Raw genomic sequence first — 20,158 nt, 5'->3', positions numbered from 1 at the left:
CAACTGAATGCGCTGCTTCTCTGCCGCTCACTGCACAGAACAGACGCCGAGAGAGGTGACACTTCTCCGGGAAAGTCAGACCTCGTGATCACGGGACAGCACTGGCGAAATCTTCCAACTGAACCATAGCTAAGGTTTATCCAAAAAAGTCGCTAGGTTTGTCAGTATGAATAGTCTATGGAAAAAAAGCAGCTAAAAGGGTCTGAAAGTTGCTAAATCTAGTGCTAAAGTCGCGCTTGTGTGTGTGTGAGACGCGGGAGCTGATGGCAGGGGGCGGTGGATATTTGTGGCGGTCAATGTGGATATTGTGGATGAGTTCTTCTGTCATCACGTTCTATTAGTTCTACAGCTTCAGTTTCGGAACTTTCAGGCTTAGTAACACATACAGCTGTTCCCTCACCACAGTGCAACAGTGAAAAAGGACTCCTTTCAAACAGTGTCGTGTTCCGAACATTGTTTAAGCGACATGCTTAAACGGTATTGCGGTATTTTAAAAAGTCATATCATAACAAAATTAAACACCGGTATTCGGTATAAACCAGTATACCGTCCAGCACTTGTGCATTGGGAATCATATTTTTTTTCAAATAAAGCCAAGGTAACACTCATTTTACATACAACACACCGTGAAAATGACATGAAAAATGTCAAATATCGGCCGATATACAGTGGGGCAAAAAGTATTTAGTCAGCCACCAATTGTGCAAGTTCTCCCACTTAAAAAGATGAGAGGCCTGTAATTTTCATCATAGGTATACCTTAACTATGAGAGACAAAATGAGAAAAAAAATTCCAGAAAATCACATTGTAGGATTTTTAAAGAATTTATTGGTAAATTCCTCGGTAAAATAAGTATTTGGTCACCTACAAACAAGCAAGATTTCTGGCTCTCACAGACCTGTAACTTCTTCTTTAAGAGGCTCCTCTGTCCTCCACTGGTTACCTGTATTAATGGCATCTGTTTGAACTCGTTATCAGTATAAAAGACATCTGTCCACAACCTCAAACAGTCACACTCCAAACTCCACCATGGCCAAGACCAAAGAGCTGTCAAAGGACACCAGAAACAAAATTGTAGACTTGCACCAGGCTGGGAAGACTGAATCTGCAATAGGTAAGCAGCTTGGTGTGAAGAAATCAACTGTGGGAGCACTTATTAGAAAATGGAAGACATACAAGACCACTGATAATCTCCCTTGATCTGGGGCTCCACGCAAGATCTCACCCTGTGGGGTCAAAATGATCACAAGAACTGTGAGCAAAAATCCCAGAACCACACGGGGGGACCTAGTGAATGACCTGCAGAGAGCTGGGACCAAAGTAACAAAGGCTACCATCAGTAACACACTGCGCTGCCAGGGACTCAAATCCTGCAGTGCCAGATGTGTCCCCCTGCTTAAGCCAGTACATGTCCAGGCCTGTCTGAAGTTTGCTAGAGAGCATTTGGATGATCCAGAAGAGGATTGGGAGAATGTCATATGGTCAGATGAAACCAAAATATAACTTTTTGGTAAAAACTCAACTTGTCGTGTTTGGAGGAGAAAGAATGCTGAGTTGCATCCAAAGAACACCATATACCTACTGTGAAGCATGGGGGTGGAAATATCATGCTTTGGGGCTGTTTTTCTGCAAAGGGACCAGGACGACTGATCCGTGTAAACGAACGAATGAATGGGGCCATGTATCGTGAGATTTTGAGTGAAAACCTCCTTCCATCAGCAAGGGCATTGAAGATGAAACGTGGCTGGGTCTTTCAGCATGACAATGATCCCAAACACACCGCCCGGGCAACGAAGGAGTGGCTTCGTAAGAAGCATTTCAAGGTCCTGGAGGGGCCTAGCCAGGCTCCAGATCTCAACCCCATAGAAAATCTTTGGAGGGAGTTGAAAATCCGTGTTGCCCAGCGACAGCCCCAAAACATTACTGCTCTAGAGGAGATCTGCATGGAGGAATGGGCCAAAATACCAGCAACAGTGTGTGAAAACCTTGTGAAGACTTACAGAAAACGTTTGACCTCTGTCATTGCCAACAAAGGGTATATAACAAAGTATTGAGATGAAATTTTGTTATTGACCAAATACTTATTTTCCACCATAATTTGCAAATAAATTCTTAAAAAATCCTACAATGTGATTTTCTGGATTTTTTTTTCTCATTTTGTCTCTCATAGTTGAGGTATACCTATGATGAAAATTACAGGCCTCTCTCATCTTTTTAAGTGGGAGAACTTGCACAATTGGTGGCTGACTAAATACTTTTTTTCCCCACTGTACATAAAATATCTATATGATAAAAATTGTATATGCTATTATATGTAGCAACCATGTGTGTCAACAATATATATTTTATATATGCAAGTTTGTGTTTTCTAGTTGCTGTTGTTGTTTTTTTAAATATGTGTCTATCTTTTATATTTTCTTAATATCAACATGTATTGACGGGTTTCAGGATGACATATACAGTGGGGAAAAAAAGTATTTAGTCAGCCACCAATTGTGCAAGTTCTCCCACTTAAAAAGATGAGAGAGGCCTGTAATTTTCATCATAGGTATACCTCAACTATGAGAGACAAAATGAGAAAAAAAATCCAGAAAATCACATTGTAGGATTTTTAAAGAATTTATTTGCAAATTATGGTGGAAAATAAGTATTTGGTCAATAACAAAATTTCATCTCAATACTTTGTTATATACCCTTTGTTGGCAATGACAGAGGTCAAACGTTTTCTGTAAGTCTTCACAAGGTTGTCACACACTGTTGCTGGTATTTTGGCCCATTCCTCCATCCAGATCTCCTCTAGAATGTATTACACATACATAAACATACATATTTAGGTAGATACGTGTAAATATATGAAATTGATTTCTAATGGGTTTCATGTATGTTTTTACTTTATATGACAATATTTCGTATATGGATATTTAATATATGTATATACATTACGTTTGCATATGGGTAATCAGAAGAAGACGTGAATCATGTCTTTGTGGCAGGATACTACAAAACTTCGTCATAATATATGAGAAATGCCATATTTCATGAGAAAGTGTGACGTACTAGAGCAAAACTTCCATTATTTTTGGAATAAGCACCTGTGTGAATTTCCTTCAGCAAATATGATGCATTGCAAGGTGGTGTTACATTCAAAATATCTTATAAATTATATATCTTCTGACATAACAGATACTGATCAGTCACATGGATATGAAAATATAGTAAACACACAACGACAACTGTTAAATTATTCACATTTATTAGCAAGCTTTACTTCAAGATGTACATAAACAATTGACATAATATAAATTATTAAATTATTAAAGGCCATTAACACTCATAATAACAATAGATTTTATTCTGATTATTATTGTTATAAAACAAGCAAAAACCAGCCATCTGAACTGAGGAGGTTTATTGGTAACAGTTATTGGAGCCGTACTGTATGTTCACATTCACTATAAAAATCAAAACCGCCATCAAACCCAACAAATGCATCACGAAAGGACATCAATGTCTCTCCAAACACACACACACACACACACACACACATCCATGAACCCCTGCACTGTTTCAGAAAACAACTCGCACACAAAAAGTCAACATAAATGAGATACCTTCAGAAGTTAACTTAAAGGGTTAGTTCACCCAAAAATGAAAAATTAGCCCATAAATTACTCACCCTCAAGTCATCCTAGGTGTATATGACTTTCTTCTTTCAGATGAATCCAGTCGGCGTTATATTAAAAATTGTCTTTGATCTTTCAAGCTGTTTCATGGCACTCAGCGGGTGTTGCATGCATCAGTCCAAAAGAAGTTAAATAAAAAGCACCCATCCATAAAAACAAAAGTGTCTCACACGGCTCCGGGGGGTGAACAAAGGCCTTCTGTAGCAAATCGATGTGTTTTTGTAAGAAAAATATCCATATTCAAAACGTAATAATCACTTTAATCTAGCTTGCGCCAGCAGTTGTACACAGAAGCAGCTCCAGGAGCATGACGTATGAGTTCAGCGCTGCGCATGCGCCGGTGAGTCTTGTGAAAACCAACGTTTGTTAACAGGAGCAAAGGAAGAAAACTTTCCTTACTTTAGCAAAGGAAAACCAGTCTCCTCTTGGTTTATATCGAAATCCTCCGACATTCTTCTTTACAAATCCTCATTTTGTACTTCTAGATTTCCATACAGTTATTAGGATGCTAGTATTATTTTACTGTCATTGAGATACTATTATTGCTTTTATTCATATTTTGAATTAGTATTTATTTTTATATTTTCTGTTTTCATTTTAATTTTAGTTCAACTTTTAGTAATTTCAGTAAATGCTAGTAAAATCAGTGCAAAGCTGACCTCATACGTCATCCTCCCGGAACTGCTTCTGTGTACAACAGTGAGCGCAAGCCACATTAAAGTGATTATTACGTTTTGAATATGGATATTTTTCTTACAAAAACACATCGATTCGCTACAGAAGGCCTTTGTTCACCACCCGGAGCCGTGTGAGACACTTTTATTTAATGGATGGGCGCTTTTTTTTTACTTCTTTTGGACTGATGCATGCAACACCCGCTGAGTGCCATTAAACAGCTTGAAAGATCAAAGACAATTTTTAATATAACTCCGACTGGATTCGTCTGAATGAAGAAAGTCATATACACCTAGGATGACTTGAGGGAGAGTAATTTATGAGCTAATTTTCATTTTTGGGTGAACTAACCCTTTAAGTTAGACTGGTTTATGTACGTTCATGATGAATCACATGACAGCGGCACTGTATTTGATGCAGGCAGACAGAAGCACCGAGCAGATGAACAGAGCGGATCTGAGGGTCAGACCTGTAGATATGAGATTTGTAAAGTATCATTTAAATATCATTCACATCTGAGGGCTACTGTGAGGGCTGTAGTGTGTGTGTGTGTGTGTGTGTGTCAGCATCACTGGTCTTTCTCATGCATCTGTTGTTGCATCTTTTCCAGCATCTCCTGCATTCTCTTCAGCTGCACATACAAAACAACGCACAGTCAGGAAAATGTCATTGTAACTTTCTTGTAGTTTACACTGGTGAAAAAGCTGAAATGCACAATAACAATATCAGCATGCCTTTTTATTATCCCCATATCAAAATTTTCTCTTGCCAGAAAAACAATTTTCTACTGTACATTATAATGTTTTAAAGCTTGATTTCACATAAATTATTCTACTTTTCAAAAGTTTGGGGTCCAAAAGAATTGGGTTTTTTTTCTGTTTGAAAGAAATTAATAGTTTTAATCAGCAAGAATTCATTAAATTTGTCAAATGTGACAGTAAAGAATGTTACAAAAGATTTCTATTTCAAATAAATGCTGTTCTTTTGAACGTTCTATTCATCAAAGAATCCTGAAAAATAAAATGTATCATGGTTCCCTCAAAATTAATGTATGAAGCAGCTCAACTGTTTTCAACATTGATAATAATCAGAAATGTTTCTTGAGCAGCAAATCAGCACATTAGAATGATTTCTGAAGAATCACGTGACACTGAAGACTGGAGTAATGATGCTGAAAATACAGCTGCACATCACAGAAATAAATTACATTTTAACATTGACAGAAAACAGTCATTTTAAATTGTAATAATATTTTACAATTTTACTGTTTTAAAGTTTTTTTTTATTATTTTTTTTTTTTACAGTTTTTGTATTTTTCTAACCACACATTTTTGAACCATTTAGTAATTTAGTTTTTTTTAACCTAAATTTGACATAGCAGCATGGCTACTTTACAATAAATTGCTTGTGTATTTCCTTATTTGAAGAATATGAAGCAAAAATGAAGAAATAAATATACATAGATAAAAAAATATATAGATATAATAAAAAATGACAAGAACGAACAACAAAATTACTAAAAGTTTAACTAAAATTAAAATGAAAACAGACAGAAAACAGTCATTTTAAATTGTAATAATATTTTACAATTTTACTGTTTTAAAGTTTTTTTTTATTATTATTTTTTTTTTACAGTTTTTGTATTTTTCTAACCACACATTTTTGAACCATTTAGTAATTTAGTTTTTTTTAACCTAAATTTGACATAGCAGCATGGCTACTTTACAATAAATTGCTTGTGTATTTCCTTATTTGAAGAATATGAAGCAAAAATGAAGAAATAAATATACATAGATAAAAAAATATATAGATATAATAAAAAATGACAAGAACGAACAACAAAATTACTAAAAGTTTAACTAAAATTAAAATGAAAACAGAAAATATAAAAATAAATACTAATTCAAAATATGAATAAAAGCAGTAATAGTATCTCAATGACAGTAAAATAACACTAGCGTCCTAACTGTATGGAAATCTACAGCACACTTCTCAGTGCTGGTTTAATATCAGTGATGATCGTTTTGTACCTCTTCGTCCTTCATCTTGATGAGTTTCTCTGTCTCCACGTCTGGTGTGGGCAGAGGCAGGATGGGTAGTGGACTGTCCGTACGGTTATCCTGCGCAAGTTTACTGAAACGCACAAACACACACGTTCATTATACGAACCACATCTATGCTGGAAAGTTCAATAAACAAACGTTAATCACTCTGTGAATGTCACACACCTGGTCATCTCCTGGATGCAGTGGGCTCGGTAGTTTTCGTAGTGCACGTCGCACGTCACGTCTTTCAGGTCGTGCATGTGAGAGCGAATCAGCATGTTCCTCAGTTTCACAAAGTCACAGTGAGACTGATTCTCCACTGAACAACACACACATAGAAATGCCATAGAGTTCACTGTCATGAACACACATACCTTTACATACCTCTACATTTACACAGCGGTGGACGAAGTACACAAATCAAGTACTTGAGTAAAAGTACAGATACCCTAATAAAATATTACTCCAGTAAAAGTACAAAAGTACTTAATGTACTTAAGTATTAAAAGTAAAAATATAATGATCGTTAAACCATGTTAATTATTTATTCTAGCCAGCACTCGTCAGACTAGTCACAGTCAGCACTAGTATGAAAGATTAGTGCACACATTTAATATGCATTGATTTTCTACCAAAACGTATTATACGCTATCAAAATTTGAAGTTTATACCAACACTAATATATCAGTTTAAGTTACTGATTATTCAAGTGTGCAAACAATGGATAATAATAATATACTATATAGTATTTAAAAAAAATTGCAAATATGTTGATAACAAATTGTATAAAAATAAAATGTACAGATGTCACATGGGGCAAAAATGTGTTAACATTTTAATAAGAATGCTATGCAAATATACTAGTTTTCATATTACAACTCGCAGATTCAGTTGACAAATTCCTGACAGTCATGGCTTAAATGTGATTTTCATTTACAATAATCAATATTAAAATTTGGCCTTAGTAACTCACTTTTTGCGCATTCAATGAGCCGGTTCTTAGACTTGATCATTGAATCAGTGAGTTGTTGACTTGCTAGCATTATGCTGTTCTGTTTGAGTTCTTTGAGCTGGACTAATATATACTACATATGAACAAGTATGCACTGTGCTAATGATGATAAAGTGCATGCTTCTAAGTGTGTAGTGTTGTTTTGGCTAATAATGTCCAGTATGCTAGTATAGCGACAAACTACATCATAAAACTGAAATAGTGAACCAGTGAAAAGCTTGTGAAATGAACTATCAGAGTAAAAATGTCCATGTATGATATTGTTTATCGCCCAGCCGTATCATCACGGCACTTTTGACATTCTGTAGTAATTTCAACATACTACAAGTATGCACAATCCATTTGCCAAGCGTTAATGTCTGTTTTGGTGTACTTGTGTAGAGCGTTTCTGGCTTAAGGATACTGACCTTCCACGATGCCCCAGGGGTAAAGACGACCTCTGACCCTCTGACCTCTGGCCTCCACCACTGTATTACTGCCGATGACAGCGAACGGAGTGCACTCCTACAGTACACACACACACATAAGACACATAAGAGGAGACAAGCTTCACTCCTCCAGCTGTTGGCAGCTGTAAAAAGTCCATCATGTGAGTAAAATCAACCCAAACGGAGTGAAATTCATTCAAATTCATTCAGATATTTAGAAGTGTGTTTGGAGATTTTGTTCAAATGAATTATGAGATGTGTTTGCCGGACCTTCAGCTCTTTGTCCATCTGTTTGAACTCCTCCTCTTCATCAGAGTCACACTCAGGAAACTGATACACTTTAATCCCGAAGTGCTCGATCTCGTCTCGCACCTGCAGGAAAACAGACCCACACTATGAACATGACAATCATGCTGCACAACCTGCAAATGTGCAGTAAACAACCAGCTTGAATCGGATGCATTTGGCCTAGTATAAAATAATAATTCCAGCAGGAGCACCACTTTTCAAAAATAATCTGATTTACGGTTGACATGCGATCGGATAGTGTCCACTCACCCGGTCCTTGAGCTTTTTAACCTCACTAGGAGTGAGACAGTCCGCTTTCGAGATCAGAGGAATGATGTTCACTTTCTCATGCAGAGCCTTCATGAACTCCACGTCCACCGGCCGCAAACTGCACAGCAGAAATAACAGAGTCTGAACATCTGATGCTTATGATATTCATATGGAGATCAAGAACATTTCACCACTACCCATCTCTACATTCCATTCTATTCACTTCTATTACGTATTTAAAAACTGTATCATTTTTTTATTAAGAAGACAGGGTATTTTTCACAAGTTGAGACTACCAGCATGGACAGAAAGTCTAATATGTTTACTTTTAACACATTCATACTCAAGAATGATATGAAGTCATGAATTCACATCTGAGAGTCAGTGTCAGGTTTGTTAAAGGTACAGTTTACCCAAAAATTAAAATTAGCTGAAAATGTCCTCACCCTCAGGGCATCCAAAATATAGATGAGTTTGTTTCTTCATCAGATTTGGAGAAATGTAGCATTACATCATGTGTTCACCAGTGGATGGTCTGCAGTGAATGGGTGCCGTCAGAATGAGAGCCCAAACAGCTGATAAAAACATCACAATAATCCACACCACTCCTGACCATCAGTTAACGTCTGGAGAAATTAAATTCTGCGTGTTTGTAAGAAACAAATCCATCATTAAGACTTTTTTAACTTCAAACTATTGCAAAATATGAGTCCATAATCCATAATAACGCTTCCTCCAGTGAAAAAGTCAATCCTCTGCTGTTCTCTCACATCAAAATCTACACACATATTTGTTTAAAACTATTTGGGACTGTTTTGGCTTGTAAACGGTGCTTGTGCAGATTTCTCTCCTTATTCAAACAAGACAAACTTTTCACTGGAGAAACCAATATTATGGATTATGGATTCGGAAACAACTGGGAGCAACAGTTTGAAGTTAAAAACATGGATTTGTTTCTTACAAACACGCAGCTTTTGGCTTCACAGGATGTTAACTGATGGACTGGAGTGGTGTTGGATTATTGTGATGTTTTTATCAGCTGTTTGGACTCTCATTCTGACGGCACCCATTCACTGCAGAGGATCCATTGGTGAGCAAGTGATGCAATGCTACATTTCTCCAAATCTGATGCAGAAACAAACTCATCTACATTTTGGATGGCCTGAGGCCGATTATGCAAATATGAAGATGATGCATATGAACCTGACCCATGCAAGACAGACCCGTTAAACCCGCTCGTACCCGTGTCCAAACGGCGGAATGAAGTACAGACAGCAGTGCACTCTGTTGTCTAATATGTTCTTTCTGTTCAGTCCACTCTCGTCTCTGAAGTACTGTTCAAACTGCTGGTCAGTGTAGTCTGTGATGGGCCCCCAACTGCAAACACACACACAAACACACACTCTTCAGAGTGACAGAATTGTACACAATAACACACTAAGGCTTTTTTGTCAGCTGATCTAAAATAATTACTTATAGTCACCCTGAGAAGTTAATATTTTAATAACTTAACACATTTGCATGTGCACAACTGTCTGATATCAGTTAATAATGGTCACATGACATGCAGGCAAAACATTTTTAAAATCTTTTTTAGTAAGTATTTTATTTTGATTGTTTTTCTTTTAAAGTTGTGCATTTATTTTAACATTTGTTATCTTTTATTTTAGTTTCTTTTTTATTATTTACTTTATTTATTTAATTTTTAATGATTTATTGAATTATTCGATTTTCATCAACTCATGAATCCCCAACCACTCAGGCTCTCAAGGCTAATGTATTATGAATACAGACATGACTAAAGAGCTTTCTGCTTTCATAAAATGCTGTATCGAGCAATCAGCATCTACGACCGTAACTATCCGTTTCGTAACTGTGCTCATGGGATGCTGAGAGCAGCTGAATTCTCACCATTCATTGTTATTGACCGCGTCTCCAAACCCCGGCGTGTCCACAATGGTGAGTTTGAGTTTGACTCCTTTCTCCTCGATGTCAACCGTGTGTTTGGTGATCTCAACCGTCTGATTAATACGCTCTGTTACAGGAAACGCACAATATAGCATTCAAACTAACAAACCTGTTGAAGAGATGTAAACTTGTGTATATGCTACACTACTGTTAAAAAGCTTTGGGTAACATTATAAATGTCTTTACTATCACTTTTGATCAATTTAAGGAATTCTTGATGAATAAAAGTATTAATTATTAGTTATAAAAAACAAACAAAAAACAAAACAAGTAGCAGTGTATATTGTATTCTTATATAACAATAACAGAATTGTTATTTTGGGGTGTACTGTTCCTTTAAGACAATTCTTACCTTCAGCATTTAGCAATTTTCTGTCTTTATAAAGATCTGTGAGGAAGAGGCTGTTAACTAGAGTAGACTTTCCCAATCCAGATTCACCTAAAACACATACAGTGAAATTGTTATTAACAAAGATGAGCATGAAGTCAGTGTCACATGTTATTGTGAGGATCTCAGCCGTACCTGCCACCATCAGAGTGAAGTCAAAGCCCTTCTTCACCGACTTCCTGTGGACTTGATTAGGAAGCGTAGCAAAGCCAACATACTGTTTGTCCTGAAAGACACAAGTCAAAACATGAACATTCTGTATAATTTATTCTTTTGCATTTTATGGAAGAAAGTAAGTTATATAGGTTTTGAAGGATTATTGGGTGAACCGTCCCTTTAAGACCGAACTTCTGTGAATCGTCAGACTGGCACAAAAATAGCACAGAATAAAAAGCCCAGTAGTGTTGAGTCTCCTGCAGATCTACCAACTGTGCCGGAAACCGCTCAGCAGTCATAACCACTCAAACTGACACGGAGAACACAGACATTACTGACGGGAAGCAAAATCTCTATTAAACCTGACAGCAGAACCAGCTCAGTGTGCAGGCCAGAGTGACCACATACACACAGACAGAAGCCATATTTACATACGCTGAAAAGGCCTTTTTAACACACTCAAACTTGGGCCAAACTCAACTCATCTGACTGCCAGAGCATCTCACAACCCGTCATGTGTGTTTCCGCTGTCCATCATCCTAGAAAAGAGAAACCCTGCCTTATCTCACCCCACAAGTACAGTGTGTGAGAATAAAGATACATGTGTGCTCAACTAGATAGAAAAAGTGGTAACACTTGTAGCCTTTATGTACAATGCATTATAAAAGGTATTCACAGTATAATGCACATTGTAATGCATTATATGTTTTCATGAATAAAATCAAAAAATATTATAATGCATTTGAGTTTTTTCAGATTCCTTGTTGCATCTAAAAATTGGTTTATCATGCAGAAAAAAAAGGTAATTGCGACTTTTTATCTCACAATTTGGACTTTTGTCCCGCAATTCTGAGGTTATACTTTGTTTCTTGCAGCTCTGAGAAAGAAAGAAAAAATTCAGAATTCTGCTTTTTTCTTGCAATTGCAAGCTTATATATCACAATTCTGACTTCCTTGCGTTCCTGAGTTTGTATCTTGCAATTTTGAGTTTATATCTCGCAATTTTAAAATAAGTCCAAATAATGAGATATAAACTCAGAATTGAAAAAAAAAAAAAAAATCCAAATTGTGAGATAAAAAAAGTTGCAAACAGGCTTCTATTCATCATGCATAATATTTCTAAAGGTGTAACAATGTATACATAAGTATTATAATGCATTATAACCATGGTTACCATTATTCATGAGATCATGCAATGCATTAAATGGTGCACTGCAAGGCATAATTAATGCATTACAAATACTTTTATAATGCATTATATTTCAAGGCTTCATGTGATTGCTAAAGTATACTGAATTATTTAAGCACGTTGCTATGAGGCTGCTCGGGTGTTGCTAAGCAGTTGCTATAGTATTCTGAGTGGTTGTTTACTACTTTAAATCTCTAACTACTTATGAGCAAACACCACTAACACAAACAAAATTTACACAATATCATGCTTGTGACTACATACTATTTACAATAATACTAATAAACAAAACTGAAGCATATATATAATATATATATATATATATAAACAGCGAACCTTCTGTCGGGTGGTTCTGGTTCGGGGACACAGAAGTTTCTCCACCAGTTTCTCCTGCAGCATCATGGTGTCCATCCTGAACCAGACGTCTCAGAAATGTGTGCCGTCCCTCTTTATACCTGCGTGACCCTCAGTTTATCACTCTCTGCCTCTATAAACCCTCTCTGGTTTCCTTTTCCCTGTTTTCTGTTTGTCTCTGGCCCACGGCACATCCCAGCGTGCCGTGTTCAGACAGGCAGGCAGAGGAATCTCCACATGACTGAATGAAAGACTGACAAAAGAAGGTACTGACTGAGAGGGAGAGAGTGAGAAAAACGAAAAGACGTAAAGGAAAAAAAAGCATGGAAGCAATTTTAGACAGGAAAGGGGGGGGGGGGGCAACTGAAAACGGGAATAAAAACCCTCAGGAATAAAAACACTCATTCATTCCTCCCCCACTTTTTTTTCCACAGATGGCTCTGAGGTGCAGGGATTTCTGTGTGTGTGTGTGTGTGTGTGTATTTTTTAGGGAGCAAGACACATTTAGTAAGACGGCAGCCACACCCTTCCCAACAGACCTTGCCAGACTGGCACAGCTTTTCTACAGACTACAGCACAGCAGCCTGAACTTTACTATAGCATTATTTTCAAATGCTATGATGATGCATGGGGTCAGTAAGATTTTTTTTAATAAAATGAATAATTTTATTTAGCAGGATGGAATAAATTGATCAAAAGCGACAGTAAAACATTTATAATGTTACAGAGATTTCTATTTCAAATATTTTTTGTTGTTTTGAACTTTCTATTCATCAAAAAACCCACAAAAATGTATCATGGTTTCAACAAAAATATGAAGCAGCACAACTGTTTTCAACATTGATAATAATCAGAAATGTTTCTTAAGCAGCAAATCAGCACATTAGAATGATTTCTGAAGGATCATGAGCCTTGATGAGCAAAACAGACTGCTTTAAAAAATATATATATATTTTAGACTCTGAACACAGTGTCTCTCTATCTATAAATATATATAATTCCACCAGGGGGCACTAGTATAATGAAACTCAAGGATTTTCTCTCCATGCACAAGAGAAGTAAAATCATGCACATATACACACAAATTCATAATGTAATTGTTTCATCCTGACACCTGATATCACAACTAATGACACAATTCAGTGACTCTCTTATATAACATGAAAATAGAATCAATTGACATTATATTTAGATAATCGGAATGCAAGAACCACAAAAGTTAATGAATGTAAGCTTAAATGCATTAAAACTGAATGTGTCACAAAATTCCCACCTAATGTGTAATATTACATGCATGTGCTCGTAGTGATGACACTCAAAGCCTGTCGGACCAGATTCTGTGAATATGTGTGTGACTGAACATCTTCAAACTAGATTTTTCACATTTTCTGAATGAAATGCTGGCCTATGCAATTCTGTTAGGGTTAGAGTTAAAGGTTCGGGGTTCAATCAGCTCACTAACCCTAATATGAGAAATAGTAATAGTGATGTCTGAGCAAACAGCACTAATAAAAATCTTCATATGAAGCATGATTCACCTCATTATGGGGGTCTGGTCATGCATATAGATGATGAATGTGCTGGTGGGGGGTGGGGGGTCCAGAGGGGGTCTGTTGAATAGAGCAGAACAGATGTCCTTCAGTGATACAATAGTCCTGATCCCCCTCCTAACAGAGAACAACACCCTCTCACTGTCCAGCTGCCCTCCATGAGTGCCACCTGGAACAACCCTCACCAGACACAGACCAATATCTGTATTGTTGTTAATCAGTGCTGTTTGAGGAACTCCAATACGATCAGTGTATTAAAGAAACACGTCTTCAAACGTGTCAAAAAAATGGAGGAAACAGCTTTTATTTAACACCTTTTGATCACAAACTCAAAACACTTTTGCAACTGCATAACAACACCCTGGAAACCACTGAGAACACCGTAGTAACCCCACAGCAATGCACACAAAGCCATTTATATCATCTTAGCAACGACATGGCAACACTCGGGAAACCAACTAGAACACCCAACACAACATAGCAACACAGAGACAGGCATTCAGAATACTTTAGGAATAGCATAGCAACGCCTTGTAAACCACCCACACCAATAACCACAGTGGCTCACAGAAAGGCATTCAGAATACTTTATCAACTGCATAGCAACACCATGACAACCACTCAGAACATCCTAGAAACCCCACATCAACAATGCAAAGAAAGTCATTCAGAATCTCTTGGAAACTGCATAGCAACACTCTGGCAACCACCCAGAACACCCTAGCAACTGCATAACAATGCCCTGGCAACCACCCAGAACACCCTAGCAATAACATAGCAACAGATTGAGAAGGACGGCTACTGCAGGGATAGCAATTCACTGGGATTCACTGCAACTGCATAGCAATGCACATTGAGAATATATTAGCCACTGCATAGCAACAGCCTGGCAACCACCCAGAACACCCTAGCAATAACATAGCAACAGAATAAGAAGAACTGCTACTGCAGGTTCAGTCAAATTCACTCCAACTGCAAAGCAATGTGCACAAAGTCATTGAGAATACATTAGCCACTACATAGCAACACCCTGGCAACCACCCAGAACACCCTAGCAATAACATAGCAACAGATTAAGAAGAACTGCTACCGCAGGGATAGCAATTCACTGGGATTCACTGCAACTGCATAGCAATGCACATAAAGTCATTGAGAATACATTAGCCACTACTAATGTATTCAACACCCTGGCAAGCACCCAGAACACCCTAGCAACCATATAGCAAAGCAAAGAAAGAGATTCAGAATATCTTAGCAACTGCATAGCAACACCCTTGTTGTGTACATGAACATTTCTCATTGTATTTTCACAAATGTATTTATCCATTATTTAACCAGAAAGGTATATAAAAATAATACAATCTCTCCGTCCAGCAAGTCTTGGTCAGAAAATCTCAGACAGTGATTTCCTGCCTGCTGTTCAGTGAGCTGGGACCAATGATGTCATCCATTAATGCCACATGTGCGTCTCATGTTACACTGAGTGAGTGACTGATGATGTCATGATGATGGGACGGGTGGAGAGACGTCTGAGGATGAGGAAGAGCAGTGAATGAATGTGCTTACTAAACATCCTCAGGCCAAACAGACCTGATAGCGCAGATGGATAGAACGGTGTTTCCAAAGGGCGACTGCTTTCCTCTCACTTACAGACCATGTCAGCTTTACAGGTTCAGCGGTTTGTTAGTAACACTGCAGGCATGAGATTGAATGGTTCACTGCACCTGTACTGCGGCTTGCATCCAGAGTAACTTGCAATACACTTATTACAGGGACAGTTTCTCTGGAGTAACATGAGGTTAAGTGCTCAGGAGCACAATGGTGATGGACCGTCCCTTGTGGGGTTTAAACCGACAACCTTTCACAGCACTTCACAATTCAGGGATAATACTTAAGGAACACTGTATTGCACATATGCTACTAGTCTCTTATGCTCATCGAGGCTGTGATTATTTGAACAAAAATACAGTAAAAACAGTACAATTGTGAAATATTGTTACAATTTAAAATAGCTGTTTTCTATGTATTTTAAGACGTAATTTATTCCTGTGATGCTAAGCCGAATGTTCAGCATCATTACGCCAGTCTTCAGTGTCACATGATCCTTCAGAAATCATTCTAATTTGAATCATTTTTATATTGAAAACCGTTGTGCTGCTTCATATTTTTGTGGAAAGCGTGATGCATGACGATTAGGAAGTTCAACAGAACAGCATTTATTTGAAATAGAAATCTTTTGTAATATAAATGTTTTACTGACACTTTTGATCAATTTTATGCGTGCTTGCTGAATAAAAGTATTAATTTCTTTCAAAAAGAAAAAAATCGTACTGACCCAAACTTTTGAACAGTGGAGTATATGAGCTACACAGGCTCACATTTACAGCAAAAGTTCGACCAAATATAACATCTCTGTCTGGAGCACTTACAGAACACTCTGTCCTCTCTCATACTAGATACTGAGATGGATGTTTCTTGCTGTGGCATTTGAGCAACTGCACAGGCCATTTGACTTCATGATCAAAAGAAACTTCAATTCTGCCATCTGTCACGCTGCATGCAGCTGCACACTAAGCTGACAGCACACTGCAGACAGGTCATTCTATAGAGAAACACACACACACACTTACACACAGTCTTATTTCAATGCAGTGACCTTTTCAGAGATAAATAAGACGTGTCTGAAATGGCAGCCAACCTTCCACACCATTAAGCCATTAAGTCTCAATGCAGAGAGAGAGAGAAAGAGACCAGAAAATGACACGGGGAGAAGGAAGGAACAGGAGAATGAGTGTGAGAGAGAGATCTTGTAACATTGACAGTGTGTGTGTGTGTGAACCGTTTCATTTCTGCTTTTGCGTAGGATGATGAGCTTTCTAGTAACTACATGTGTGTGTGTGTGTGTATAGGTTAAGTGCTGGAAGCTGCGTGAAATTACTAACCTTCTGAACAGCTTCAGTGAAACAGAATGTTTCCAGCATTAAAGCTTTGCTGTATCATTTAGCAGATGCTTTTATACTGCAAAAATAGTTTTTTTTTTAAAGTTGTAAATAAAGCAAAGATTATTGGAGTATGTTTTACATGTAAAATACTTCAGTTTTTCTCATTCTATAGAGAAACACACACACACACTTACACACAGTCTTATTTCAACGCAGTGACCTTTTCAGAGATAAATAAGACGTGTCTGAAATGGCAGCCAACCTTCCACACCGTTAAGTTATTAAGTCTCAATGCAGAGAGAGAGAGAAAGAGACCAGAAAATGACACGGGGAGAAGGAAGGAACAGGAGAATGAGTGTGAGAGAGAGATCTTGTAACATTGACAGTGTGTGTGTGTGTGTGTGTGTGTGTGTGTGTGTGTGTGTGTGTGAACTGTTGCATTTCTGCTTTTGCGTAGGATGATGAGCTTTCTAGTAACTACATGTGTGTGTGTGTATAGGTTAAGTGCTGGAAGCTGCGTGAAATTACTAACCTTCTGAACAGCTTCAGTGAAACAGAATGTTTCCAGCATTAAAGCTTTGCTGTATCATTTAGCAGATGCTTTTATACTGCAAAAATAGTTTTTTTTTTAAAGTTGTAAATAAAGCAAAGATTATTGGAGTATGTTTTACATGGAAAATACTTCAGTTTTTCTACTACAAAGTTTCAATGTTTTGTTTAATTCAATGTGTTACTTGCCATTTCTTTGTGATTGTTTGTAAAGTTAAAAAGCAATTTATATTTACATACTTGCATTATATCTACATGCTAATACTTCTGAATGATGAAAAACTTTTAGCAGATATACATTGTTGTTCAAAAGTTTGAGGTCTGTAAGTTTTCACGTTTTTGGAAGAAGGCTCTTCTGCTCACCAAGGCTGCATTTATTTGATCAAAAATACAGTAAAAACTGTACAATTGTGAAATATTATTACAATTTAAAAGAACTGTTTTCTATTTTAATATAATGTAAAATGTAATGTATTTCTGTGATGCGCAGCTGTATTTTCAGCATCATTACTCCAGTCTTCAGTGTCACATGATCTTCAGAAGTCATTCTAAGATATCTAATTTGCTGCTCAAGAAACATTTCTTATTATCAATGTTAAAAGCAGTTGTGCTGCCGAATATTTTTGTGGAAACAGATTCTTTGAACAGCATTTATTTGAAATAAATGATTTAACCGTCACTTTTTGATGAATTTAATGCATTCTTGCATAATAATAATAATAATACATTTTAAAAAGTAATCTTACTGACCCCAAACTTTTACATTTTTAAAATATACAATGATTCAAAAATATTGATGTCCAATAACACCACATATACTGGATTGTAACATGAACTAAAGTCTATTAGCTAGAAAAATACATCAACACATAAATAAAAATGATCGCCAAACCATTTTATGAGTGATACAACATTTATGTGCAAACCACCAACAGATCTGATTGCTTGAGGACTTAACACACTATTTCTTTTCAGCAAATATTCTCCAAATACTATAAACATGTATTTGCACACACAGAGCTCAGGGTTCACACTTCAGGCATCTGCTCACTCGCCCCCCTCTCACACACTCCGGCTCCTGTAACCATGACAACACCTCCAGAGAGAAACAGCACTATCATCCTCTATCAGAGCTCAAAACAGCTCAAGGCTAGAATGTATGACAGCGCAGATGATGAGCAATAAAGTGCGTCAGTCGAGGGCGCAATCAGCAGAGATGATTTTAAACGTCGTAAACACGAGCACGAACACACACAAATGATTTGCATTCACAAAATGCATAAAACACCCTGTCAAGACATAGAACTGAGGGTCGTGAGATTTCACGTCGCGCGGTTTATCTGTGTGGAAACGATGGTGGTTTGTAAACCGAATTCGTGGGAACTCTACAACTGAACTGAAATTGCGAAATGTGGTAAAGGTTCTCGTTTCTCACCTCACTGTCCTCTGAGTGCGACCATCAGCATCAGCAGCAGCAGCAGCATCAGGTCGGATGAGGGAAGCAGGTGCGGGATGCGGGAGGGATGAAGACGCACAGGCAGGAAGAGAGAAATCATCAGCATCTCATCCAGTCAAACAGAGTAAAACAGTGCCAGCGTTTGTGTCATTACCAGATTTCACCATTCTGCTCTTATATCGGATGTTGGTGGTCATGTTTCAGGCCGTCTCGCTCTCTGCGGCTCTGCTCTGCTCGGGTTCCGTCTGTCTCACGTTCAGCCCCGCTGGGGACCCCAGGCGTAGAGGGGCGGGGCCACCACAGACGAAACCACGCCCATCAATACGTCATTCATTGACACAGCTTACAGAACTCTACAACAATGCTGCTTAATGTTACTTTGGTACAAAAAACGCATTATTGTGTGAAAAGATAAAAATCAGCTTGGCTAAAATAATCATTAAAAACAAATATAGATAAGGGTAAATATAAAAAACCCTTTTCATTATATTAAATTACATTAAATCTACAGTTTTGTTTTTTTGTTGTTGCATACAGCCGGTATGGAAAAGAATCACCTCCCTTTTAAATAATCACATTTTGTTGCTTTGCAGCCTGAAATGGATACGGACACAGTTTTTGATTGAAAATTATATAAAAATGAAATGATTACATTTAGTAAAAAAATTTAAGGGGTCATATGATGCTTTTTTAAAGATCATTATTTTGTGTATTTGGTGTAACAGAATATGTTGACATGCTTTAATGTCCAAAAAACACATTCTTTTTCAAATACTGTACATTATTGTAGGTCCTCTATGCCCCGCCTCTCTCAACGCTTCGTTTTCTACAAATTCCCCCCTTCCGACAAGTGCAGTCTGCTCTGATTGGCCAGCTGACCCAGTGCATTGTGATTGGCCGAACACCTAAGTATAAAAGAAGAGAAATGTGTGCACCATGTCTCTAAATGGAGTTTTAAGGCATTTCTGTGAATCAAAATACAAACTGGCAGCTGAACCAGTGCGTCCACATTAAACGTAACTTTACTAGATTCACACTCTCTAAGAAAGGTGAACACATATACATTTGCTGAGCCGCTCTATTAATGGATTTCTCTTTCAAAAAGATGATCAGATATTGTATTATTGACAAAATGCAAACATGATGTCAAGAGATTGTCCAATTGTAGTCTTAGTTTTTTCATGATGCAGGCAAAGTGTCATGTT

The 20,158-nt window shown here is 37.4% G+C and overlaps 1 protein-coding gene across 2 annotated transcripts; it reads right to left on the bottom strand.

Moving 5' to 3' along the window:
- Positions 1-4,671: 4,671 nt before the first annotated feature.
- septin5a (septin 5a) lies at positions 4,672-19,207 on the bottom strand. 2 transcript variants are annotated; one of them, XM_016235121.1, is made up of 12 exons: positions 19,108-19,207; positions 18,933-18,943; positions 10,893-10,983; positions 10,722-10,808; positions 10,313-10,436; positions 9,644-9,778; positions 8,402-8,519; positions 8,114-8,215; positions 7,823-7,919; positions 6,587-6,722; positions 6,389-6,491; positions 4,672-4,989 (listed from the first exon to the last, which is right to left on the bottom strand). In XM_016235121.1, exons 1-12 carry the CDS (start codon positions 19,148-19,150, stop codon positions 4,927-4,929), a joined length of 1,110 nt encoding a protein of 369 aa, XP_016090607.1. In that variant the 5' UTR covers positions 19,151-19,207; the 3' UTR covers positions 4,672-4,926. The 2 variants fall into 2 exon arrangements, with proteins under 2 accessions (XP_016090607.1, XP_016090606.1); XM_016235120.1 differs by lacking the exons at positions 18,933-18,943; positions 19,108-19,207 and adding an exon at positions 12,439-12,681.
- Positions 19,208-20,158: the final 951 nt, after the last annotated feature.

Source organism: Sinocyclocheilus grahami, unplaced genomic scaffold (assembly GCF_001515645.1).
Source record: "Sinocyclocheilus grahami isolate Dianchi unplaced genomic scaffold, SAMN03320097.WGS_v1.1 scaffold463.1, whole genome shotgun sequence".
Classification (NCBI taxonomy): Eukaryota; Metazoa; Chordata; class Actinopteri; order Cypriniformes; family Cyprinidae; genus Sinocyclocheilus; species Sinocyclocheilus grahami.
Note: the sequence above shows the minus strand (reverse complement) of the source record. Positions and strands in the feature narration are given on the sequence as shown.

Coding starts and splice junctions, on each gene's coding strand:
- septin5a (XM_016235120.1), bottom strand. CDS start 12,513: ATGGACACCATGATGCTGCAGGAGAAACTGGTGGAGAAACTTCTGTGT. Junction 8,520..9,643: donor ATTCCGCCGTTTGGACACGG/GTACGAGCGGGT, acceptor TCTGCTGTGCAG/TTTGCGGCCGGTGGACGTGG. Junction 8,216..8,401: donor TTAAAAAGCTCAAGGACCGG/GTGAGTGGACAC, acceptor GTTTTCCTGCAG/GTGCGAGACGAGATCGAGCA.